This window comes from the organism of the source record quoted next, unplaced genomic scaffold (genome assembly GCF_019419815.1).
Source record: "Pyrus x bretschneideri cultivar Hongxiangsu unplaced genomic scaffold, Pyrus_bretschneideri_v1 Contig4, whole genome shotgun sequence".
NCBI classification, from domain to species: domain Eukaryota; kingdom Viridiplantae; phylum Streptophyta; class Magnoliopsida; order Rosales; family Rosaceae; genus Pyrus; species Pyrus x bretschneideri.
In genome coordinates, this window is record NW_025999723.1 from 4,978,741 (window position 1) to 5,005,361 (window position 26,621).

At 35.9% G+C, this 26,621-nt stretch overlaps 3 protein-coding genes across 4 annotated transcripts; 1 reads left to right on the top strand and 2 right to left on the bottom strand.

The window, feature by feature from the left end:
* The first annotated feature begins 8,127 nt into the window (after positions 1-8,127).
* On the top strand, positions 8,128-8,873 carry LOC103958631 (LOB domain-containing protein 21). The gene has a single exon (XM_009370921.2). The coding sequence runs from the start codon at positions 8,187-8,189 to the stop codon at positions 8,718-8,720; it is 534 nt and encodes a 177-aa protein (XP_009369196.2). The 5' UTR covers positions 8,128-8,186; the 3' UTR covers positions 8,721-8,873.
* A 219-nt stretch (positions 8,874-9,092) lies between these two features.
* Positions 9,093-10,085, bottom strand: LOC103958633 (trihelix transcription factor ASIL1). The gene has a single exon (XM_009370924.3). The coding sequence runs from the start codon at positions 9,896-9,898 to the stop codon at positions 9,173-9,175; it is 726 nt and encodes a 241-aa protein (XP_009369199.2). The 5' UTR covers positions 9,899-10,085; the 3' UTR covers positions 9,093-9,172.
* A 5,769-nt stretch (positions 10,086-15,854) lies between these two features.
* Positions 15,855-19,927, bottom strand: LOC103958634 (protein ILITYHIA-like). Of its 2 annotated transcripts, XM_048565627.1 has the most exons (10): positions 19,699-19,927; positions 19,091-19,234; positions 18,499-18,666; positions 18,234-18,410; positions 17,981-18,103; positions 17,663-17,835; positions 16,955-17,102; positions 16,719-16,841; positions 16,377-16,629; positions 15,855-16,273 (listed from the first exon to the last, which is right to left on the bottom strand). In XM_048565627.1, the coding sequence occupies exons 2-9, from the start codon at positions 19,127-19,129 to the stop codon at positions 16,597-16,599; spliced, it is 984 nt and encodes a 327-aa protein (XP_048421584.1). In that variant the 5' UTR covers positions 19,130-19,234; positions 19,699-19,927; the 3' UTR covers positions 15,855-16,273; positions 16,377-16,596. The 2 variants fall into 2 exon arrangements, with proteins under 2 accessions (XP_048421584.1, XP_048421585.1); XM_048565628.1 differs by lacking the exon at positions 19,091-19,234.
* Positions 19,928-26,621: the final 6,694 nt, after the last annotated feature.

A 26,621-nucleotide genomic window follows, 5' to 3' on the forward strand; every position in this document is an offset into this window, starting at 1 on the left:
TGCTTCCACATGAACAATTTTGCATACCAAGGGAGACCACCATCAGTCAATCTTACTGCAATGCAAGCAAGTTACAATCTTTATGCACTACCTGAACAGTTTTAGGTTGCAGATACTGGTGCCACATCTCACATGACCTCAGAACTTGCAAATATGGATTTGGCTACTCCATATCAAGGCATTGATACCATAACCACTGCCAGTGGTGCAGGTTTGACAATTTCTAGTATTGGTACATTAGTACTGCAAGCTTCTAGTCACACTTTTACACTGAAAAATGTGTTTCATGTTCTAAACTCTCACAACACCTATTATCTATATATCAACTCTGCAAGATAACAAATGTAGATTCATATGTGATGATATTTCTTTTTGGGTTCATGACAAAATCACAGGGAAAATACTTCTCAATGGACTATGTAAAGCTGGTTATTACCACATTCCATTTCATTTTCCACATAAGACATTACCTGTATATGCATGCTACCTAACCAAACCTGTTAATACAAGCTTATGGCATCAAAGATTAAGGCATCCATCAAATGCAATTACTTCTGCAATGCTACAACACACTAAGGTTGCTGCATCCACAAACACTTCTCAAATTATTTGTACACCTTGTTTGGAAGGCAAATTTACAAAATTGTCTTTCCATTTTTCTGCAAGTAAATTTGTAAACCCATTAAAAGTGATTCATAGTGATGTATGGGGACCTGCCCCTATGTTGTCATTTGAAGGGTCTAGGTACTATGTTAGTTTCATTGATGAATGTACCAGATACACCTGGATTTTTCCAATGAATAATAAAGCTGAAGTTTTTGCAACATTTGTTAAGTTTCATACATTTCTCAGTACTCAGTTTTCTGTAACTGTTAAAACATTTCAAAGTGATGGTGGTGTAGAATATACCATTCACCAGTTTCAAAATTTCCTAGCGTCAAAAGGAATTTTTCATCAGAAATCTTGCCCATATACCCCAGAACAAAATGGCTTAGCTGAAAGGAAATATAGGTACATTTTAGAAATTGTTATAACATTAATGCAAACAGCTAAACTTCCATCCAAGTTCTGGTTCTTTGCTTATTCTACAACCATATACTTGATCAATAGAATGCCCTGTGTTACATTAAAGATGCAATCTCTTTACAAGTTGTTAATGGGAAAACTTCTAGTTCTTACACATCTGAAAGTCTTTGGATGTGCATGCTACCCTTTACTGAAGCCATATATCAATTCTAAACTACAACAAAAACCAACAACTTATATCTTTTTTGGGTATGCAGAAAACTACAAAGGTTTTATATATCTAGATGGGAGTACAAATAAGATTTATATCTTTAGACATGTGTTTTTTTGATGAAACACAATTCCCATATTCAAAACAGCCATCTATTACACATCAAATCTCAAAACCAACATCCATGTCATCATTGCATTTGTCTGCGTCATCAATACCATCTGTTTCTCTACATAATTAGATCACATTACCCGTATCTCATATACATTCATCCTCATCTCAAGCTTCAGAACTCTTGAATCAAACATCATCTAGTGCCACATAATCCTTAATTGCATTTACAACCTCAGAGTTCTTGGAAACACAATCATGTAGTACCTCAGATTCTATTCAAACATCTATATTACATACTTCAGATACAAATTCAAATTCACAAATCACAAAACCTTCCTGAAATTACACAATTCCCTATCCCTGTTGATCCTGATTTCTAACAAGAACAACTCATTGTTGTTCTACCAATCCACATGAATCTGTATCCAATGTAGACAAGGTCAAAAAGTAGAATTATCAAAAGAAAGGCCTATTCTTCTTCAGTGGCTGCAAATCTCACATCAACAGGACCAAGAACATTCAAAGCAGCTGCAAAAATACTATAGTAGGCAATCTGCAATGCAAAAGGAAATTGATGCTCTCTATTCTCAAAACAGATGGTCCATTGTTCCTCTTCCTAAACATAAAAACCTTGTTGGTTGTAAGTGGGTGTACAAAATAAAAAGGAATGCATATGGGTCAATATCCAAATACAAAGCAAGGCTTGCTGCAAAAAGGTATAGTCAAGAAGAAGGCATAAACTATGGTGAGACATTCAGTCCAGTGGTTAAACCAACAACAATTCGATTGATTCTAGCATTGGACAGCTCGGTTTAAATAGGACTCTAAGACAATTGAATGTCAAAAATGCATTTTTGCATGGTATACTTCAAGAAGAGGTATATATGGAACAACCTCCAAGTTTTCAAAGTTCCAATCATCCCTTAAACTATGTCTACAAGCTTCAAAAATCACTTTATAGTTAAAACAAGCTCCTAGAGCTTGGAATGAAAGGTTTACAAGTTTTCTACCAGGATTGGGGTTTCAAATGTCTCAAGCAAATCCCTCTTTGTTTGTTAAACATAAATCACTAAGCACATTTGTTCTCTTGCTCTATGTTGATGATGTGATCCTCACAGGCAGTGATCTTGGTTGGTTTCAAATGCCATAGAAGATCTCACCAAGGAGTTTGACATGAAGGACTTGGGAATCTTGAACTATTTCTTAGGGCTACAGATACACTACACCTCTGATGGTTTGTTTGTCTCCCAATCAAAGTACATAAAGGAGTTAGTGGACAAAGTTGATCTTCAAGACTGCAAACCTTGTGCCACTCTATGTCTTCCTTATCATAGGTTGCTCAAAGATGATGGAAAACTTTATCATAGCCCTGAGCAATACAGAAGCATTGTTGGAGCATTGCAATATTTCAGTTTCACTAGATCTGACATAGCTTTCTCAATCAATCAAGCTTATCAGTTTATGTACAATCCCATGGAGTCACATGTTATTGTAGTAAAGAGAATAATCAGGTATCTCAAAGGCACTTTAGAGTATGGAATTCAATTTCAATTAGGACCTATTTATCTGCAATCATATAGTGATTTAGATTAGGCTGGATATCCAAATGACAGAAGGTCTGCCACTAGTTTCATTGTCTTTCTTGGTTTAAATCTGATTTCGCGGGCTTCAAAGAAACACCACACTACTTTTAGATCTTCCAATAGAGGCTGAGTATAGAGCTCTTGCCATCACTGCTACTGAGCTTGCTTGGATAAGGATTGTCTGCACCATTGTTTTAGTTGCATTGTGGCAATTTCATGATCAGCACACTCAAGCATGATATTGAGGGGGATGTAAGAATAGTGAAGTGAAGAAAACCAATATCCATGTGGAAGATGAATCAATGGTTAAATTGAGTGACGCTTGTCAAGAGATAACATAGGTTGTTATAAGGTAGTTAGTCTTTAGCTTAGTGATAAAGCTTTGTAAAAACTATATAACAGACTTTGTAAATCTGTTACTTCATTGTCAATAAATACAACAAACTTTTCTTCTCTCTCTTTCTCTCCAAGCTTGATTCTCTCTCTTTCTCTCCCTCTCTCACTTTCTCTCTTTCTTCTTCGACTGAGCTTCTTCAGAATTCTAAGTCTTCTTCCTTAAGATTTCTCTACAGTCTTAACAATTCGTCCCCCTAAACCTTTAACATGATCAAGGATTTCGAGCTAATTTACTTAAAACATTGCTTTTTTTTTTCTTTTGAAAACGATACAATATTTATAATGATCGAAAATGCAAATTGCATTCACAATAAAGCACCACTATAATATGCTGAAGAAATTTAGAGATCAGACACAGACCAAAAAGCTGTGGATTTGACATTTATACGCGTCAAACATGTGATATTCTCCAATCAATTAGAAAGAATTATCACTAAACTGCAATTTTTTTTTTTTTGTTTTTTGTTTTGTTTGTGTGAAAGAGCTTGTTTGACTTGGCTGTTGGATAACCTCTGAAATAACCTTTTTGTTTGGATTATTTGCTCTTAGTTGACTTCTCGTATATAATATCAGTCCTCTCCATTAATTATAATAGTAATAAACATGTAAGACTATAAAGCCACTGTCCTTCTTGCTAACAACAAAGAGAAATGCTAAAGAGACTTTTAAAATGATATTTTTTTTTTTTAGATTATGTCACTTGACATTTTAATGTCGATTATCATATCAACATTATAAAATATTATGCTAAAAATATAATGTGCCAAACAATGGTGGAGCTCGATTTCTTGTGTAGAGAGCTTTACATAGGTATTTGAACTGAGAACATGAGATATTGGAATAATTTGCATAAAAAATTGAAAGACCCCAAAATAAATAGAGAGAACTAAAAATATTGCACAAACCTAGAAACCCGAATGTGAGGTAAAGAGTAAGCAAGAAATTTCTTAAAATATAAGTTAAAGAAAAATTGATAGAATAAGGAGGGGAAGTGAAGACTGCAAGATGGAGAGAAAAATGAGGCCTAGCCTGAACAAAAAAATGAGTTTGGACTGAGAACACATTTGAATTTTATGGTAGCAAGAAGAAGAAAATGCAGGATGGGTCAGAGACCATTTTGATCTCTTAGTGAATTCGCCACTGGTGAAAAGAGTCACACTTCTAAAAGAGTCTTCTTAACATTTGTCAACGACAAAAGAATAAAACCCCCATCATATGCAAATATTTTATTATCTCATAGTTGTAATTAAGTGTAATAATCGTAATTCTTAACATCATATGCATATGCTGCATGCATATTTTAGTACTGCTTATGTCCAAATCCCCATGTGGTCTACACGATATTGGGCTGCCGTGGTAGTCTCCCTTATGAAAAGCCCACTATTAGCCCATGTTTCGGTCTCGCTCATTTAAATTGTGCTAGCATCAGTAACACGTGAGAATGTTTATAATGCAACGGTAATTGATGATAATAGTGGGATTCACATAAATCTATGTTATTGCATTGTACGATTAAAAATAATTTGAGTATTCCATTAGGTACTATTGTTACATGCAAATTTTTATCAACGCACAATTAATTTTAGCATATCCTTTTCTTTCTTTAACAAGCATTTTAGCAATCTCTGATTATATAACAAGATCTCGGGTTGTGGCCTACAACGTCAAATCTAGGAACACATGAATAGTTTCATTTATCAACATTAATAAGTGGGAATGGTTGGGTGAGTGGAGTTTTTTCCCAAAGTCAAGCCACAAAAATATTGCTACAGTCTAAGACACCATTTTTTTTTATCTATATGCGAAGGAAACAGGTAAAAATGATGAAACTTTCATAATACCTAAATTATTCTTCTCCAATTAGGATTTCAAAAAATTAAAAAAAATCATAAAAAAAAACCCACGTATTAGGATTATGGGCGGTTATGTTCATTATTTTTTATTAAAATATATTTTAACAAAAAACAATAATGTCTAAAATCAGTATATTTAGAATAAAAAAATAAAACAATACAAAAAAGCGACTTGTCACACGCAAATGCATATGCCTAGAGGCTAATGTTAAATAAGACACTGCTTTTTATGCGCACCCACAACGACAATTATTACTAATATTACGAGTTAGTGATGTTTGTAAGTGAGAGATATCCAGATTCACTCACTTGAATTGTAAAAACGTATGGTACATATTGATTTTGATATCTAATTATAATTAGCCTGTTGTATGACTTAACATAATTCTCTATTCCTCCAAGTGGAGTATCTCTTTCTTTTCAAAGGAGAAGATTGATGTGTTTCAAAAAATAAAAATAAACCCTAATCATTCAATTTTGGGCCGGCCCATATTCCTTTCTCTATGCACATTTGGCCCCACGCTTGCTTCCCGAGCGTGTCGACCAATAACCGATTGGGTTTCCAACCAAAACCAAGGCGTGATGGGCACTTTCCATGGTGCGGTTCTCTTTGTGCGTTTTGGGAAAACGACATGCATTTCATCCAGTGGGCTCTTGGAGGGAGGAGCACTATTGACCATTGATGTCGTCTCTCTACCACAAAAATGTTCGAAGTGACAACTTATTCCCTCGTTTGCTCAAAAATATTGGGGCCAAAAATTAATTAGCCGAAAATAAAAGCGAAGAGGACTAAATTAGAGAGTTTGGCAGGCGTCAACCTAAATTAAGGGTTTAGGCAAAAGGGTTTGTAGTTCGAGTGTTAAGAGCGCTTCGTCTACAGTCTTATATTACAATTTTTCTCTTGCTAATATTACTCACATAATCAACATTGCAGTCTAATATTCTATACTAATTTTGTGTGTGTTAATAATACGTAGGGATGAATAAGGAGTGACGAAAATGGAACTGAACGTGAAATGGTACACAGAAGAAAAATCGAGAACAATTTTTTAGTAGGTTTTCTTTTCTATTTTTGTTGCTCACTCCACCCTTGTCCACTCATCTTTATTCCTCATTTTTTCACATATACATTCCCCTTTTATCAAGCGGACCTTTAAGTTGGTAAGCTTTAAAAGTTCGGGTATGAGAATATTATGATGGGTAATGATAAGTTTTTATGTCCAAGGAGTTAATCACAAATAAAAATGATGTTCGGGCAATGCTTTAGTAATTTCGAATTGAGCAATGTTTGGATCTCCAAGATTGAGGACGAATTTCTCCTCAATTTATTTTGTAGTCGATTCACAGAACTTCATATTTACAACCGGAATCTTTAATATTATAAATCTTTATATAAAGATCAATTCTATAAAAAAAATTAATTAAAACTAAGGTTATTTAGTCAATCAATTGTAAATAAATGGACAGTTCTTAATAATTGTACTAAATCCGTCCATCTGTTTTTATACAGTTCGACAGCTAAACAATTTCATTTTGTTGTAGATATAATCTTTACAAAGATCTTTATAATATGCAATTTCGATCATAAGTCTGAAGTTCTGCAATCGGCAATTCGAAGACGTAGTAAATTGAGGATTCTCATCTACCGAGGAGCCAAGTTAATTTCTTACGAATCCATTATCTTTTGCACCGTTCCCTTTTTCAATCTTGTGGACAAATCCAATAATCTTTACAAAATTTATTATAATATAAACGATTCTGATCATAAAAATAAAGTTCATAAATCTACAATTCTACCACGTAGTGAATTGAGGATCCTTATCCACTGAAGAACCAAGTTAATTTCTTACAAATCCATTATCTTTTGCACCGTTCCCTTTTTCCATCTTGTGGACGAATCCAACTTTCTTGATATGTGATTAATCTACTTTTCAATTGAAATTTGGTCACTCTGTCAAGTGAGATATCCCATCCTCTTTTGATGAACCATCATTTCCCATTATAGCCACCAATGGCGCAGAATCATGATGGTGCCCCATCTTCAATTATTTTCGATTTCTTTTTTTTATTTCATTCAATTAAATGAATAAATATTGAATTATGGAATTGAAAAACTTCATTTTAAACCACAAAATAGATCATGCAAATTTAGGACCCTGCAACTTGCATCACACTCCAATCAACTAAAACATAATTTTGAATTTTGAATATCCTCTAAACGTAGATTCTTTGTGCTTGACGTCCATTATTTATAAAATACGGACATGGATTAGTATTATTAAAAAGGGATTGACTTGTGACATTATTTTTTGCACAACATTTGATATACGTTTTATTTGGGACTCATTCCGTAATGTATTTCAACGATCCGAACCGTCTATGTTTTCAATCTTACCGCAATATCATGTCTACCAAAAATCATCAAAATCTGAAATCATATGATCGTTTGATTAAGAGTTTAGAGTTTCTTTATAGAACCATATTCGTTTATTTTCTTTACTACAAATGAATGTCTTAATGATTTGAATTTGTCTAATTTTTTGGAAGGATAATTTACGAATGATGTTCTAAATAATAGATAATTCGGATCGTTAAAATAATTGCAGAATGGGCTCCACAAAAACATACGTAAAAAAACATAGTGTCACAAATCCACTCCTTGTTTGTTTGTTTGTTTTGTTTTGTTTTTTGTTTTTTGTTTTATTTTTATTTTTTTTAGTACATCAATATTTTTACACTAGGGAAAGGGTGAGTTCGTCTAAGCCACATAATAGGCAGTCTAATTACCATACATGAGATATGCCCCTTGTTAAAAATATATAAATAACATGTCACTAAATTTTGTTCATCATTTCCTGAACTAACCATTTATAATTATTTTTTTTTTGGTAAAAACTAACCATTTATATTTTATTATATATGTATAAGGCTATATATATGCATGTGATGGAAAGGAGATAACTCATTAGAGGAATTAAAGTTGAATTTTTAATTGGTGAAGCCATGAAGGGAAGTCATGAGCCCCGTTCAAGCTCCTCTTGCGCAGCTTGCAAGACACTGAAGAGAAGATGCAGTCCCACCTGCATTTTCGCACCCTATTTCCACTCCGACGATGCCAAAAAATTCGCCCAAGTTCACAAAGTGTTCGGGGCGAGCAATGTGAGCAAGATCCTAACCGAAGTCCCCGAGGATCAGCGCGAGGACACGGTGAATTCGCTGGCCTACGAGGCAGAAGCGAGGCTGAGAGACCCCGTTTACGGCTGCATTGGCGCCATATCGATGTTGCAAAGGAAGATGATTCAGTTGCAGCATGATCTGGCTGTTGCTCGAGCTCGTCTCGCTTGCTATGCTCCGAAGAATTCGCCCTCGTTGTCGTCGTGCTCTTCTTCTTGTTGTGCCATGTTAGATGAGGCTACTTTCAGTGGATTTCCTGCTTGGAGTGGATTAAATAGTAACAATTTCAGCCAGAATTCATCTGATTTGATCAGCCAGCATGGACAAGCTAGTGATTTTAACTATTCTTCATATATACTGTGAATTCATGCTCTCTCTCTCTCTCTCTCTCTCCCTAAATTTCTCTCTCTTTCTCTCTCTTTGTTGGTAATTTGAAATGTGTGGACTTAATTTCTGATCAAAATAAAAAATTGGGAAGGAGGGATTATGTGATTATTGACAAATAATATTACTCTACTGAAATCAGAAACACAATGTCAAGCAAAACAACTTCTCATGTACAAATAATCACACATTATTTTGGGACACCGCCGCTTTGACGTCTCAGTTGCATGTCAAGCAACTAGAAGAAACCGAGAATCTCATTAGAACATAACCAGAGGCCTATCAAGCAAATAGAAGAAATCGAGAATCCGAGAATCTAAAATTCGAAAAACAAAATAATTATCAAGCAAATAGAAGAAATCGAGAATCTAAAATTCGAAAGACAGAATAGTTATCAAAAGGTATTATAATTGTTTACATTGCAGTAATTCTTAACGGTCAAATATAACCAAGAAACTACTCATGAAGCTCTCAGCAATGGCGGGACCTGAAGAATGTGAGTACGTGGGGAGCTTCATCTTCTTCCCGAGATCCACCTGAACATCCATGAACATATTCAACCTCTGCAACTCGAGCTCCTTGTCGAACTCCATTCTCTGCTTCTCCAGCTCCATCATCTGCTTCCGCTTCGAATTCTCAATCCTCTCGTACATTTCCCCAAATCTCGAAATTGCCCTCGCCAATTCCCTGCACACCGCTCCAACCGATAACCCCGCCGCCTCATCACCACCGTCGTCGCGGCGAGACCCTTCGAGGGGATACGGACTTGGGTCGGGGGATTTGCCAGTGAGAGCGAGGATTGGGGGTTTTGATTCGATAGATACGGCGGCGTTTGAGGGAGTTGAGCAGATAAGGGAGTGGAGGCGGCGGTAGAAGGGCCACTTGGACGGGCCGGACTTCGACTTCTCCAGCTTGTACTTTTTCTTCAACGTGTCGATGCGGTTCCTGCACTGGACGTCTGTCTTGGACGGCTTGACGCCGCCATTTTGAGTGGAATTAACGGCGTCAGCCACCTCCTTCCACTCTTTCTGACGGAGGATGCCGTGGTTTAAATGGAGGTAACGGTCGCCCCAGGCCGTTATTAGTGCCTCCGTGTCAGCTTCGTTCCAACAGTCCTCGCGGCCAGCCGGGGCGTGGGTACGGGTTCGGCGGTTCATGAGGGACGGGTTCGGGTCCGGAGGTGGTGGAGAGAGAGATTGGAAGTAGGAGCTGTCGATGCGGGTAATGATCGACAGACGATGGAAAAGATCGGAGTGAGAAGGATATGGAAATCTGGCCGTTCAATCTGCCGGCAGTGACGTCAGCTACCCAATTGTCGTTGGACGGACTACTATCCGCTTTAATTTTCACAACAAGACTTGGTACTCAAAGATGAATTGGAACTTTTCCTTAAAATTTCTCAAAATTGTTCACTATCAATTTATAGAACTTCCTGTTTATAATCAGAACTATTCATATTATAAATAATCCTATAAAGATCATCTCTACAAAAAATTAATTAAAACTAAGGTCGTTTAGTCATTAAACTTTTTAAAAATAAATGAATGGTATTGGTAAAAGCATTACGAACCATTTATGCATTTGCTACAATAGATTGACTAAATGACATTGGTTTTAATTTATTTTTTGTAAAGGTGATCTTTACAGTGCGATTTATAGTATGAACGGTTATGATCATAAGCACAAATTTTGAGTAGGAGTTTCTACTCATCTTTGAGTAGCCAAGTATTGTTCAATTTTCACTCTTTGGCTTACCTCGGAAATAGGGGTGGTTTCAGTTACGGTTACTCTACCAAAACCTATGTACCAATTACCATACCAAATTTTTGTTATAGCAAACTTTAGTACTATTACTGTGCTAAACTTTCGGTGTATCCAATGTCGTTATGTTAAATAGTTCGGTTGACATAGTATACCGTATAATAATAATAATTGTTACTTTGTTATGGGCCAAAATATGATTTTTTTTAATTTTATTTTTTTTTCAACCGAAGCCAAGGTCCAAACGTTTGCTTTTTCTATTTTTATGACTTTATCTCATATATTGTTGCCAAATTTAGAGAACCCAAATAGAATTCCTGCCGTAAGAAACCATAGGTAGCAAGCACACCAACACCAATCCCTATAGAGTATGAGAGAGTGTTGAAGAGAGAAAGTGTCGAAGGAATGAGAGGCAATGATGGGTTTTTACTAAAATTATTGAAATATTATATAGTTATTTATATATATAAATTGTACAATATATATTTATATTTTTCGGTACGGTATGGTAACCATTAGTAATGATATCAAATAGCAATGCCATACCAAAAAAATTCAGTTTGGTATAATACCGTGCCATTACCAACTGATACAAAATCAATATAATACAGTTGACACGATAATTTGGCAATAAATTTCACCCCTACGTGAAAATGTTCGTGAAAATTAATACATAATAATTATTTATTAATGCTTTATATTTTTTTTAATGCTTTAATTTTCAATCTCCTTTCTCAATGTTCTATTTATTGTTTTGTTTTATTTGATGGAAGCTGGATATTTTATTAACTTCAAATGAAATTACGACAAATTTTCGTAGAGGAGGTTTTAAATGAACTTAGGAGGGTCCTCTAACCATACAAACTCATAGTCAATAAAAACGGCAAACTCGGCTAATTTATGGGCAAGCCCACAGAACAATTTAGAAATGCTAGTTAAATACAACTAAGATGTTCTATTTGTTGTTAATGCTTTATATTTTGATGTTCGATTAACGAGAAAAACTTAGAGATGCTAGTAAAGTACATGTAAGAACTCGTTAACGAGTTTGGGTTTTTATATATTCTAAAACGATAAGCGAATGAGCCAATTGCGTTATGCATAATCTCCCACGACATGAGAACGTTAAAACGAGACACGTGACTAGCTGGTTCGGAGGGGATGGGGTTTAAGCACCTGTATGAAGATCACAACTTTAGAATCCCCAGTTGAGAAATGGGCTTCTTGGGCTTAAGCCCATTGGGCTGGAATTTGGGTTAGGGTTGGGTTTTTTGGATTGATTTGTAAGCTGGATATTGCCCATTGGATTGAACAAAAGGAGTCTTCATGGCCCAAGTAATACATGTTGAAGGCTTGTAGCAAACATAAATTGAGTGTTTTCTTTGTCATGTTCTTCAAAAACGATATTCTATTGTCAACTAATCTAAACCGCGAGGAGAGAATTAAGAGTTTGGTGCATAAGGGGAGTACATGTGCTCCATATTATTTCGTGTCAATAAGTTCAAATTGATCTTAATTGATTCAGCTTAATGTATATGTGAAAGGCAAATGGTATTTACTTGAGTTTATATGATTGAATTTGATTGCTACAATTGCCATGGTAATACACTATGGTTGCATAGGCATGTATTTTTAACATTTGAATCATAAGTTCTTTGAAACTTTGAAGGTCCCTAGTCAAATGTATATAGTCTTATTGTCCGTTAACGTTATAGTTGATCAAAATATCGAGAGTTAGCAAAAATTAGAGCATTGTTAAAAGAGATGTCAAAATTGCCACATAGACATAAGATGATAAAAAATGACAGACTTTCTCCAGCCATGCCTTCACTTTCTTACTTTGAGCTGAGGCAATTGAAGGCAAAGCCTTCTGCTGTCAAATTTGATAGCTGCTATCAAATTTATATAATAATTGTTTAATAGATGGGATGAAATTCATAAGAAATGATGTTGTGTGTTCCAAGTATTTGATTGGTTGTCTCAATAATTGGATCCCACAAATAGATAAAGGAATTATAGAATTACATTTTTATTTAACATATCGGGTGGAGAAAAATTTTATGCAAAATGTCAAATTGCTACATAAAGTCATCAAATATCTGTAGACATTGAAATTTCAGTGAAATAAATGTTGACCAATGTATTAAAATTACAACCTTTATTCGTTTCACCTACATCACACACTCATTTCACCTACAACTTTCACTTACTTCACCAACCTCACACACTTATTTCACCTACATCACACACTCATTTCACCTACAACTTCCACTTACTTCACCAACCTCACACACTTACTTCACCTACCAACTCCATTTATTTCACCTACAACATCCACTCACTTCACCAAAAAAATGGATGGTGGTGATTCACTCTCAAAGCCTATAAATAGGCTTCTCCATCAAGAGAAAAAGGATAGGAATTTACATTACACCAAAACCTTGAAGCCTTGAAACTCTAAAGCTCTCAAGCAAATCCCGAAAGATCAAGAAAGCATGCTTCGTTCTTCGTCAAAGTCTCCTTCAAGATCAAGCCCCAACGGCCCTTGAAGAACTTCCACGAACTCAAGATTAAGCCCCGACGGCCCTTGAAGAAAGTGTTCATCGTTCATCATCCGTTCATCCAAAGATCAAGCCCTAACGGCCATTTGGATCAAAAACCTCAACAAATCCACACATTCAATCGTTCTTCAAGATTAAGCCCAAAAGCCCTTGAAGATCTGCTCATCCATCAACTTTCAAGATCAAACCCAAAAGCCCTTGAAGAAATCCACACAACCATTATTCAAGATCAAGCCCAAAAGCCCCCTTGAAGAACTTCCACCAACTTAAGATCAAGCCCCGACGGCCCTTGAAGAAAATGTTCATCGTTCATCATCCGTTCATCCTAAAATCAAGCCCCAACGGCCCTTTGGATCAACAACCTCAACAAATCCACACACCCAATCGTTCTTCAAGATTAAGCCCTTGAAGAAACTTCCCTCAACCTTCAAGATCAAGCCTCAACGGCCCTTGAAGAAACTTCAAACCGTTCATCCAAGATCAAGCCTCGACGGCCTTTGGATCAATCGCACATCCACAAATCAACACCTTACGGAGATCGAATCAGATGATCAAATTACAAAGAGATTGTAACCCCAAAATCATTAATTAATACAAAATATTATTTTGTACATGTATTCTTGTTTCAGGAAAATTTGTGCTTACAATATCATTTTGATGTTTTACATTTAACATATCCTTTAGAGATGCTCTTAAATGATTTATAGGTTTGTTGACTCTAAAAATTACAAAACCTACGTAGCGCGCAGACCGAGTAACTAATGAGCTAACTACGTCATTCGGTTGAATGCGGGGCGTGCCAACTCGTCGGCCGAGCTCGGCCGAGGAGTAAAATTTGATGATGTCGCGTTGGGCGCGCTGTTGACTTCTATATCTTGCGATTGCGACCGAGGAAGGAACGCTCTCGGTCTCTGGGTTCTATAGCCTGAAGACAAGGCTACTAATTCTACGGAGTTCACAAATCGTCGGAGCCTGATTCGGTCACTGTGATTATATTCATAAAAGTATAAGCACGCCGAATCGAGACCAAACTATATGGGCACAGGTACTCAAATGTGATATATGTCTTGATGGTCAACGTAGTTCGGCCGTCGGAATGCCGAACCCTGAAACTTACTTGCGAGTATCCAATCATAAAATCACTCGACGTCCAACGCGCCGAGCAATGCAATTCGTAACACCTCACTAGGCCGGAAAGGCTAATGAGATGACCTCTACCAACAAAGGTCCGAAAACCCTTCTTGGCCGAGACTTAGATAGATAATCGGTCGACCTCGACACAGTGCTGTTTATCCAAACTGAAGGTGTTTCTCGGTCGGCTGATTCTGCGGCAGCAGTGCTGTTTATCCAAACTGAAGGTGCTCGCCGGGTGCTTCCACAGTGTTGTTTATCCAAACTGAAGGTGTGTCGGCAGGAAAAGAAAAGGAAAAATCTCAAGGTGTTTGAGAGGTTTTGCGCTGGGCAATTGTGTGCTGAGTTGAAGGGGTTTTCTATTACGTGATTTCTTGTATTTATAGCACCCTATTCCTTGAGATCAATTCGCGTTCTGATTCGGATTGGGAGTCCTTGTCCTATTTCACCTCTAACTCGGACAATCCAACTCCTACTGGGATTCTGAATTTTCCTCCCTTTTGGGGCTTTATTCCTTGCTGGTCGAGAATCCTGGTCGCACCAGGATTTCCTCGACCTTTCCTATTCATCTGGACTACTTATGATAGGATCTGGCCGACCCTGCCAGCTGGCCCAGGTTTCATTATTCGGCCCATAGTATTTGTCATCACCTTGGGCCCAGCACATCCTGCTGCTCGGCCCAACAATAATATTTCGGGCCCAAACAAGGTTACTTTAAGATTTCAAAAGTGATATTCTGCTTTCAACCAATCTAAACAACAATGAGTGGATTCAAAACTCAAGTGCATTTAGGAACATATTTGCTCCAGCTAAAGTGGTCAATTACATCCCTGTTTACAACAAACATACGATGAGTTATTAATTTTGCTTGTTATTTAACTTCGTCACACACACATGATAGTTGATTTTTCATTGTAGATCACTACCACACACATTTTATTAATGCCACAAAATTAGTTCATGTGGACGCCTACGAATGAGAAGTGGTTTATAAGTACAATTGTTAAAACTCAAATTTTATCAATGTCTGAAAAGAACGGAGAATTGGATGAATATCTCAATCATAGAATACAAGGTAGATGGATGAAGTTGAAGAGTGCATCCAGTATGTTATGCGACTGTCATATGTCACTAATACTAGGGAAAATTTTATAGGACGACAATAAGGTCAGCAATGCTTTACGACATAGAATATTAGGCGGTCAAGCTTCAACACATAGAAAAATGATTGTAGCAGAGATGAGAATGCTTTGTTGGATGTGTGAACGAGAAAGGACAAGATTAATAATGAGAATATCCGAGGTAAAGTAAGAGTGGCCGCAATTGAAGATAAGATGAAAGAAAATCTATTAAGGTGGTTTGGACATGTGAATAAAGACCTACCACTAGTACAAAAAAGACTTTGCGCGACGCAGGTCCTTTGTCGCGTAAAGTCAAAAAAACGTTGCACAAAAATTAGCCCAACGAACTTTCATCGCGCATCCACCGTCAAGGCAGTGACAGTAGGGTTTGCGCGACGAAGAATTGACCTACGTCGAGCAAAGTACCACTTCGCGCGACGTAGGTCCTACATTGCGCAAAACCACTTTGTGCAATGTAGGTCACTCTTCGTCGTGCAAACCCTAATTAATAAATATTGTAATTAAATTCTAAACAATAATTAATAAACCAAGAAAAAGTATTTAATTATAAAATATATGAAAACATACAAGATGTCCGAACAAAAAAGAAAAAACTACAAGTCTTCTAGGTTTAATACATCATGCTACTGGGTATCGGTTGGACGAAGTGGCTAGGAAGTCAAAGGTGGAGCAAGATTAGATGCTGGCATCGGGATTTGGAGGCCGGACATTGTTAAGGCCCGTACAATCATACTCATCTTCTCGTCCTGGGCCCTAATGTGCTCGACTTTGGAGGACGAGGAAGCGTGATCAGAAGGCTCCAGCTCCAACAAACAATTCATTCGAGAGACATCACAATGATCAACCAGGGCAGTGCTTACGTTGTTGCGTAATGCTTAACCAGAATATGCCCTGCACCTAGAGCTGCCTCACGTAGACTCATTTTCATCAGCACGACCTGTAAGAGTATAAGCTCCCATTAAATTTAAATAGTGCACCAAAGTCCTACAGTGATACATGATACCATATTTTACAGACTACCATCCACAAACTGTACTTACCATCTAAAATAGCAGGCAGCACCTGCTGTAAATAGTTCTGGAATTGGACGCCCAATGACCTTGGTAAATACTACAACCAATTTCCAAACAAAGGGGACCATTAAACAGAGCAGGTAAAACAAATACTTGCAGTAGCTTCACCTTAAATAATGTTAAATATCCATCACGGACAGATGCTTTTTTTTGAGAACAGTTTCGGATAATATCAGGAAGTGCAAGCTCAAAGTACTTTAGGATGTGTATCTTTTAAAACCTGCAAGTGCAATAAAGCATAAGACAACAATATGCATATTTTAAAAGTGCTACATAAACTCATGTCCATGACTCCATATAAAGACAAACCTCAGTCAATTTTGGAACAATCTTAGGGAGACACTGAGACAGCGGTTGAGGAGCACAATAGGCCATAGCCCCAAGCAGTTGGACACTACTTTGCTTTGTTCGCCAAGCTTTATCTTCAAGACCCTATCAAAATAATGTATTTATACATCTTTGTCAGAGACTAAAATGACAAACTTGATGATTAAGGAACTTCCAAACAAGTTTATAAATAAATGGGTAAGGTATAAGGTAATTACCTTCAAAAGAGATGGAAGAACCAGTTTAACTCCTTGAGCACTAAGTTGAGACATCACTGCACGAGCTGCACACTCGGCACCTTCACGAACTGCAACAACTTGATCAGAGAATGAAACCAACAGTAGTGGCAACATTTTAATTACATACCTGCATCAAAAAGATGAGAGGAGGACGGTTAGAGTGAGAGTTCAGGTGAATATTAAGTCCATATAGAGAACTTGTTTGTACATAACCGATCACTTTCGGCTCAAATAGTCTTCCGAGTGATTCACAGAGACACTCAAATCCGAGTAAAGCACCTTCACCACATTTTGCTGAATTCAATGGAAAGGAAATACAAAAATGAATAGCAACAATAAAATGCATAAGAAACAGAAGCATTGAGTGATCAAGGGATCTTGCAACAATAAATGACTCGAGTCGCAAGACACTTCTATTCTAGAAGTTGCAACATAAGATTCATAACCAACGAGAAGAGGAAAGAAAACTCCACAACCTCAGAATTAACAATTATTTGTCCCCACAGAATACACTAACTTAAGTGTGGTCCAACAACACAATGATCAATCATTTAATGACTAATCAGTCCTGACCTGTATTTTCTGGAATTCTTATGTTTAGAAACATAATAAATCTCACAAAATATAATTGCCAACAACATATACAGAAATTCCGGTCAACTTCTTAAACCGGGTTAGAAATCCAACCGATCTACAAGTCCTTCTTGTAGTTGAGCTACAATCCCATATTTCTTCAAGCAAGAAATACCGAATCCCTTGACCACTCCAGCAAGCCCGAAAGCAGCTCCACGGTGTTCCCCATATTTGTCACTCTTCATCAGTTCATTCAAAAGCCTCGAGACAAGAGCTGGTTCATCATCCTTGTACAGAGAAAAGAATAGGATTAGCTTTCCTCTTAACGTCAATATTGTATCTATCAACATAAACAATGTCATAAGACAATTTCTTGATGGGAAAAAACAAGGCTGGTTCATCATCCATGTACAGAGAAAAGAATAGGATTACCTTTTTGTTCAAGTAGTTCTCAAAGATGGGAAATAGCAAGGAAACATTATCCCTGCCATGCTTATCAATAATCATAATACCAGCATTGATCATTCTTCCCCTAACATCGGCATTAGGATCAGCCTGCATATTGAGAGACATTGACAAAGTGGTTAGAGTCAACACTTCTCCTTTCTGACAAGGACTATACAATATCTCTTTCCAATTGAATGCACACTTCATGCTTTCGAAACAAAGGGGATGTAAATCTTACCAGTGCTCTTGAAATAAGAAATGTCATAACAACAGGAACGTCTATTGTTCCGAGTACATCAGCAGAAGAATGTAATGCCAAGGCTACCCCTTGTCGACCCAGCCAACCGGTATCAACATTCTCCTTAGTCAAACCAGCATCACGGATATACAGAGAAAATAAAGTAGAAAGAGACTCCTGCATAACAATAATTATTGTAACATTACTACTTGTGAGACGGGTATAACAAGGTCAATGCAGGTTTGATAGTTAAAGTCAGACAAACCTGTATAGAATCGGGACATTCATCCAAAGCAGCAGCCAATGCCTCCGCACTCCGCAGCAGCAAAAAGGACATTATAATTGATATGCAAAAGTGCTTGGAAAAGGCCTGAATAGTCTGTCCCAAAGTCTCATACCGATCCCATAAATCCTCTGCTGCTTCTGCAACGGCCTGAACAAAAGCATAAAGAAAACACATGAGACTAGAAACATATTTTCATGGCAATAGAATATATTACATTAGCAACGGACAAAAGTTTATAACTGTAAACTAAGTCTAAAACACAGATAAATCTCCATCTTAAACCATAAGATGGGACCCTTATCCATTAGTCAAAGTATAGACACTACACTTCAGAAAAATAATTGGTACACCAAACCTTTTCCGGGTCATGTAAGGCAATCCAAATGCCTGTAGCGACTTCAACATTCTGATCTAAACTTATGACATTATAATTCACAGCATAAATAATTGGCTTGTAATTATTAACATTATCAATGAAAGCTGATCTAAACGTAGTGGGAATGGAGTGAAAGGAAATCAATGTATATTCAAGTTACCAAGTACAATATACAAAAAGATACATTTAAGTTACCATATATGCATATGACCATGTTCCCAGCTTTTCAAGCATGAAATTCAATTTCCGTTTACAAATTGGGGTATGCTATCCACACAACCCAAATTACTTCTCACACATCCCTTGTTAATTTCTGTCCGTTGATCTTCTTTAATTCATCTGATCCGACAGTCAAAAATTAGAAAGATGCGTGAGAAGTAAAATGGGATGTGTGGATATCATACCCCTACAAATTAACAATTAATATGAGATGCAATAGAAGTTTAAAAATAAATAAATAAATAATTTCTTATTTTCAAGAGTAAACCTGACCTTGCTCAACCCTTGAGCTACTCCAGAGCGCTCAACATTACTATTATCAGATTTAAGTGTATCAAACTAACACCATAGCACACCATGTTGCAACTGTATACTACTTTGGGAACAAACAGAAACCAACATGGTTGCACCCACCTTAATTCGAAACCCACATAACCTCAAACCCTCACTAATCCGAAACCCTATCAAATCAGAACCAACATCTAATTTTATCTGGAGATTTCGATAAAGTACTTTGAAATCAACATGCAAGTTGACCCTAAACCCTAAATAACAAAAACCCATCGAAAATTAGAAACCCTTACCTTGATTTTGGGACTTGATTCGCGTCAGCTTCGAGATTCGTGTGGTTGCCCTTCGTTTAGAACGAGAGGGAGAGAGACAACTGACATAGTAGTGGTGGTGGTTGGATTTGAGATTATGAAGATGAAAGACAGGTATGGGTTCAAGATTTGGGTTTCAAGGTTGTGAAAAGGAGAGAGAGGTCTACGGGAAAGAAAGAGCGAGAGGGAAGAGAGAGATCTATGGGGTTCAAGGTTGCCAAACTCGGAAAATTGAAAAAAAAAGGCCAATTTTTCACTATTGTACTGCCAAAATTATCACAACTACCACAACGTAGGTATACAATTTGACATCGCGCAAAGTGGTTTTGTGCGACGCCTTAAGGTGGTCATCGCGCAAGGTATTTTTTTTTTTTTTTAAATTATTATAAAAATTATTGAAAATGTAACTTTACTCCTTTCAAATTCAAATACATATACCATTGAACTTGATGGGAAAAGCATTGTACCAAACTAGTGTCAAAGATTCAACCGTCAAACTTGTTTGTATATGTTTCAAGATCACATATGCCAGAAATCGCAAAAAACAAACATGCAGAGATCAAATAACGAGATAAAACTTTTTGACGGTTATAAACGAAAAAGCACGATTTAACGGTAGTATTAACTCAGATTTTTATGATTTTTTTACAACTACGCTCCTGGATCTTATATCAATACAATGAACTAATTCGATCGTCAATTTAAAATAGTTGCACAAGTGGATACCACAAAATCTTATGTTATACTTAATGAAAGTATAAATAAACTCTTAAGTGTTAGTGAATCTATCGTTTTGATAGGATATGCATTGTATGAAACTAGTTTCAGCGATCCAACCGTCAAACTTGTTTGTATATACTTCGAGATCGCATACGCCAAAAATCGCAAAAAAGAAACATTCATATATCAAGTAACGGGACAAACCTTTTTTACGGCTATAAACGAAAAATCACGATTTAATGTTATTTTAACTCCGATTTTGATGATTTTTTACAGCTACACTCCTTGATCCTATATGAATACAATGAACTAATTCGATCGTCAATTTAAAATATTTACACTAGTGGATATCACAAAATCTTATGTTATACTTAATGAAAGTATAAATAAACTCAAAGTCTTAGTGAATCTATTGTTTTGATGGGATATGCATTGTATGAAACTAGTTTCAGCGATCCAACCGTCAAACTTGTTTGTATATACTTCGAGATCGCATACGCCAAAAATCGCAAAAAAGAAACATTCATATATCAAGTAACGGGACAAACTTTTTTTACGGCTATAAACGAAAAATCACGATTTAACGTTATTTTAACTCCGATTTTGATGATTTTTTACAGCTACACTCCTTGATCCTATATGAATACAATGAACTAATTCGATCGTCAATTTAAAATATTTACACTAGTGGATATCACAAAATCTTATGTTATACTTAATGAAAGTATAAATAAACTCAAAGTCTTAGTGAATCTATTGTTTTGATGGGATATGCATTGTATGAAACTAGTTTCAGCGATCCAACCGTCAAACTTGTTTGTATATACTTCGAGATCGCATACGCCAAAAATCGCAAAAAAGAAACATTCATATATCAAGTAACGGGACAAACCTTTTTTACGGCTATAAACGAAAAATCACGATTTAACGTTATTTTAACTCCGATTTTGATGATTTTTTACAGCTACACTCCTTGATCTTATATGAATACAATGAACTAATTCGATCGTCAATTTAAAATATTCACACAAGTGGATATCACAAAATCTTATGTTATGCTTAATGAAAGTATAAATAAACTCAAAGTCTTAGTGAACCTATTATTTTGATGGGATACGCATTGTACAGAACTAATTTCAACGATCCAACAGTCAAACTTGTTTGTATATGCTTCGAGATCGCATACGCCAAAAAATCGCAAAACAAACATTTAGATATCAAGTAATGGGACAAACCTTTTCAACAGTTATAAACGAAAAATCACGATTTAACGGTTATTTGAGCTCCGATTTTGATGATTTTTTACATCTACACTCCTTAACCCAATATGAATAACATGAACTAATTTGATTGTCAATTTTGAAACATTTACACAAGTGGATATCCAAAAGAAAAAGGCAATGCGAACCCCAAAAGAAAAGCAAAAGGGTAAAAAATAAAAATAAAAATAAAAAACACTTTGCACGATGTAGGTATGCCTGCGTCGCGCAAAACAGCTTTGCGCGATGAAGACCTACGTCGTGCAAAGTGTTTTTTTATTATTATTTTTTTTTTTTTGAAACCCTTTTGCTTATGAACTAATTCGACCATCGATTTAAAACATTTACACAAGTGAATACCACAAAATCTTATGTTATACTTAATGAAAGTATAAATAAACTCCAAGTGTTAGTAAATCTATTGTTTTGATGGGATATGCATTGTACGAAACTAGTTTAGATGATCCAACCGTCAAACTTGTTTGTACATAATTCAAGATCGCATACGCCAAAAATCGTAACAAACAAACATTCAGAAATCAAGTAACGGGACAAAACTTTTTGACGGTTATAAATGAAAAATCACGATTTAACGGTAGTTTTAACTTTGATTTTGATGATTTTTTATAGCTACACTCCTTGATCCTATTTGAATACAATGAACTAATTCAATCATCAATTTAAAATATTTACACAAGTGGATACAACAAAATCTTATGTTATACTTAATGAAAGTATAAATAAACTCGAAATGTTAATGAATTTATCGTTTTGATGGGAAACGCATTGTACGAAACTAGTTTCAACAATCTAACCATCAAACTTGTTTGTATATACTTGGAGATCGCATACACCAAAAATAAACATTCAGATATCAAGCAACAGGACAAAACTTTTCGACGGCAATAAACAAAAAATCACGATTTAACGGTTATTTTAACTCTGATTTTGATGATTTTTTACAACTACACTCCTTGATCTTATATGAATACAATGAACTAATTCGATCGTCAATTTAAAACATTTACACAAGTGGATACAACAAAAGAAAAAGGCAATGCAAAAACCCCAAAAGAAAAGTAAATTTTTTTTTTAATTTATTATAAATTTTATTATTATTATTTTTAACCCTTTTGCTTAAACTAATTCGATCATCGATTTAAAACATTTACACAAGTGGATACCACAAAATCTTATGTTATACTTAATGAAAGTATAAATAAACTCCGATTTTGATGATTTTTTACAGCTACAATCCTTAACGCAATATGAATACAATGAACTAATTCGATTGTCAATTTAAAACATTTACACAAGTGGATACCACAAAAGAAAAAGGCAATGCAAGAACCCCAAAAGAAAAGCAAAAAAGTAAAAAAAAAAAAAAAACAAAAAAAAAAAAACAAAACAAAAACACTTTGCGTGATTGTAGGTATAACTGCGTCGCGCAAAACAGCTTTGTGTGATGAAGACCTACGTCATGCAAAGTTTTTTTTTTTTTTTTTTTTTCTTATGAACTAATTTGATCATCGATTTAAAACATTTACACTGGTGGATACCACAAAATCTTATGTTATACTTAATGATATAAATAAACTCCAAGTGTTAGTGAATCTATTGTTTTGATGGGATATGCATTGTACGAAACTAGTTTAGACGATCCAACTGTCAAACTTGTTTGTACATAATTCGAGATCGCATACACCAAAAATCACAACAAACAAACATTCAGAGATCAAGTAACAAGACAAAACTTTTCGACGGTTACAAACGAAAAATCACGATTTAACGGTAGTTTTAACTCCGATTTTGATGGTATTTTTACAGCTACACCCCTTGATCCTATTTGAATACAATGAACTAATTCGATCGTCAATTTACACTATTGGATACCACAAAATCTTATGTTATACTTAATGAAAGTATATATAAACTCCAAGTCTTCGTGAATCTATTGTTTTGATGTGATACGCATTATACGAAACTAGTTTCAACGATCCAACCGTCAAACTTGTTTATATATGCTTCGAGATCGCATACACCAAAAATCGCAAAAACCAAACATTCAAAGATTATGTAATGGGACAAACCTTTTCGATGGTTATAAACGAAAAATCACGATTTACCAGTAATTTTAACTTCGATTTTGATGATTTTTTACAGCTACACTCCTTGATCCTATATGAATACAATGAACTAATTCGATCTTCAATTTACAATATTTATACTATTGGATACCACAAAATCTTATGTTATACTTAATGAAAGTATAAATAAACTCCAAGTGTTAGTGAATATATTGTTTTGATGCGATATGCATTGTACGAAACTAGTTTCAACAATCAAACCGTCAAATTTGTTTATATATGCTTCGAGATCGCATACGCTAAAAATCGCAAAAAACAAACATTTAGATATTAAGAAACGAGACAAACCTTTTCGACAGTTATAAACGAAAAATCACGATTTAACGGTTATTTTAACTCTGATTTTGATTATTTTTCACATCTACACTCTTTAACCCAATATGAATACAATAAACTAATTCGATCGTCAATTTAAAACATTTACACAAGTAGATACCACAAAAGAAAAAGGCAATGCAAGAACCCCAAAAGAAAAGCAAAAGGGTTAAAAAAAAATAAAAAAAATAAAAACACACACACACACACACACACTTTGTGCGACGTAGGTATGCCTGCGTCACACAAAATAACTTTGCGCAACGTAGGTGCACCTGCGTTGCACAAAGTTAGGAAAAAAGCCGTAAAGCATCTTGGTTTGGTGCCAAAATCTTGCTCGACAAAGACTGGTGTCACTCAAAGCTGTTTTGCACAACGTAGGTGCACCATTGTCGCGCAAAACTATTTTGCGCAACGCCAGTCTTCGTCGCGCAAAGTGTCGTTGCGCAAAGTATGTTTGCGCGACGTTTTCTGTTTAGCGTCGCGCAAACATACTTTGTGCGACGAAACTTGCTGCGTCGTGCAAACATGTTTTTGTACTAGTGTATATATGCTTCGATTAGAAAATGCGATTATGAAACAGAGGCTCAAGGCAAAAGGGTAGAAAAAATCCTATAAAGAGTTAGAGAAAACATAATTTACTTGGAGCTAATAGAATACTTAATGCAAAATTAAATACAGTAGCGTTCTAGTATTCATAACGTCGACAACACTTAATGATGGTTTGTCACTCTTGCATGTTGTGGTCTGAAATTGCCCCACTTGGAGAATTGACGTACCTTAACAAACTCCCGAACAAAATTGCTAGTTGGTAGCAAACATGCAATTAATGTGTGCGGTCTATAGCCACTCACCTCATTGACATTGTGAGACTGAAATTCAGAAAAACGTTGTGATCGAACTTTGTTAAATGGTGATTGAGATCTCTGATGTTTAATATTATTTCTAACGAATATTAAACTGTTTCAACAATGTTCCATGCCTAAACAAAAGTCATCCAGAGCACTGACTTCAAAAGAGTACCCATATCCCACCACCATTATGATTTATGACCACAAGCGTAGCTATGGACAAAGATTTTGCCGTCAGTGCCGACTAATTTATGAACATGCCGACTCAACATATATTTCCAATTTTCCAGTCGCAGCTCTTAGGGTACTGCTGTGGAAAATGATGACTGACCTGCGCCTTTAATCACAAGTTAAATCAAACCAAAATAAACGTTCCGTATCACGACGAAACCCTAAAAAGAAAGAATCTTAAGGCAAACTAATAAAATCGCCTTTAAGCAGATTGTCTTGGCCTGGCTTTTTTGTGAAAAGAAGTGAAGGGTTAAATCACAAACCAGCTGGACAAAGGATCGATGCCTGTAGGAAATTCTCCGATGCGTGTGAAAAGCATGCATTGCATGCAGATCCATGCATATCCATTGAAGCTAACAAAAAGTAGAGAACTTGCGTTGGAGTTATTATCTCGGTCTAAACCTTTTCCCTTTTTACAGGGATATGAGGAGATATCAGACAGCATCTTTTTGTTTCCCGTAGGGACAAAGTTTGACCTATTTTACTAACTTAATCTTTTCACTTTTAATTTATTCTTGAAGCTCCTAGTCTGTTTCACTGTGTTAGAAAAGAAAAGATCATGAAACTAAGCCGCTCAATAATGCAAGAGTAGCCATTAATGACTGGAATTGATTTGTAAATTTGGACATCCTAAACTTCAAACCTTTGAAGAAAAAAAAGAACCAAACCCTAATTTGGGTACGCATGTAACAGTACTACAAATTTGAACTGTTATTCAAATAAGAATTCAATCGTCTTCTATTGTCAAAGAGAATTCTTCTCTACTATCTTTTACTAGTCCTCATACTTGTATATTTTAGCTAATATATAAGTGTTAGTATAGGCGAATCCGGTTAGGATTATGTTGGGGTTTGATTATCCAATGTTTGTCATTGCTGTTTTCAATTTTCCCCATTGCCGGAATTTCCTGATCTTCGCTCCCACCTCCTCACCTTTGAGGCTCAAACTCGCCCTGGAATTCCTCTCTCCTTGCGTTACAACAACTTTAAACCACTGATTCGAATATGAATGTAATTTTCTTATATTGTCACTGTTCTTTTATCCTATACTTGTGTAATTTACCTAATAAGTAAAATAAAAGTTAAGCTGAAGGGATTCGTATTCCTCTCTCTCCCTATCATCTCTCCCATCTCCCATCTCTTTCAGTCTGAGAGAGTACGGCACGAAGCGATCACAGAGCATCTTTCAGGAAGAAATTAATAGGTCGGTGGTAGGTCATGATTTGACCATGGCGCATTTGCTTCTTTGGTAATGTCATGGTCATCATCGTATCAAGCACAGCCATGCATGACTTCTTGTACACACAGTACACCCAGCTACCCAACAATTTTACAGCTGACCCGATACCGCATATTTCTAATTTTGTTTTCTTACCATCGGAA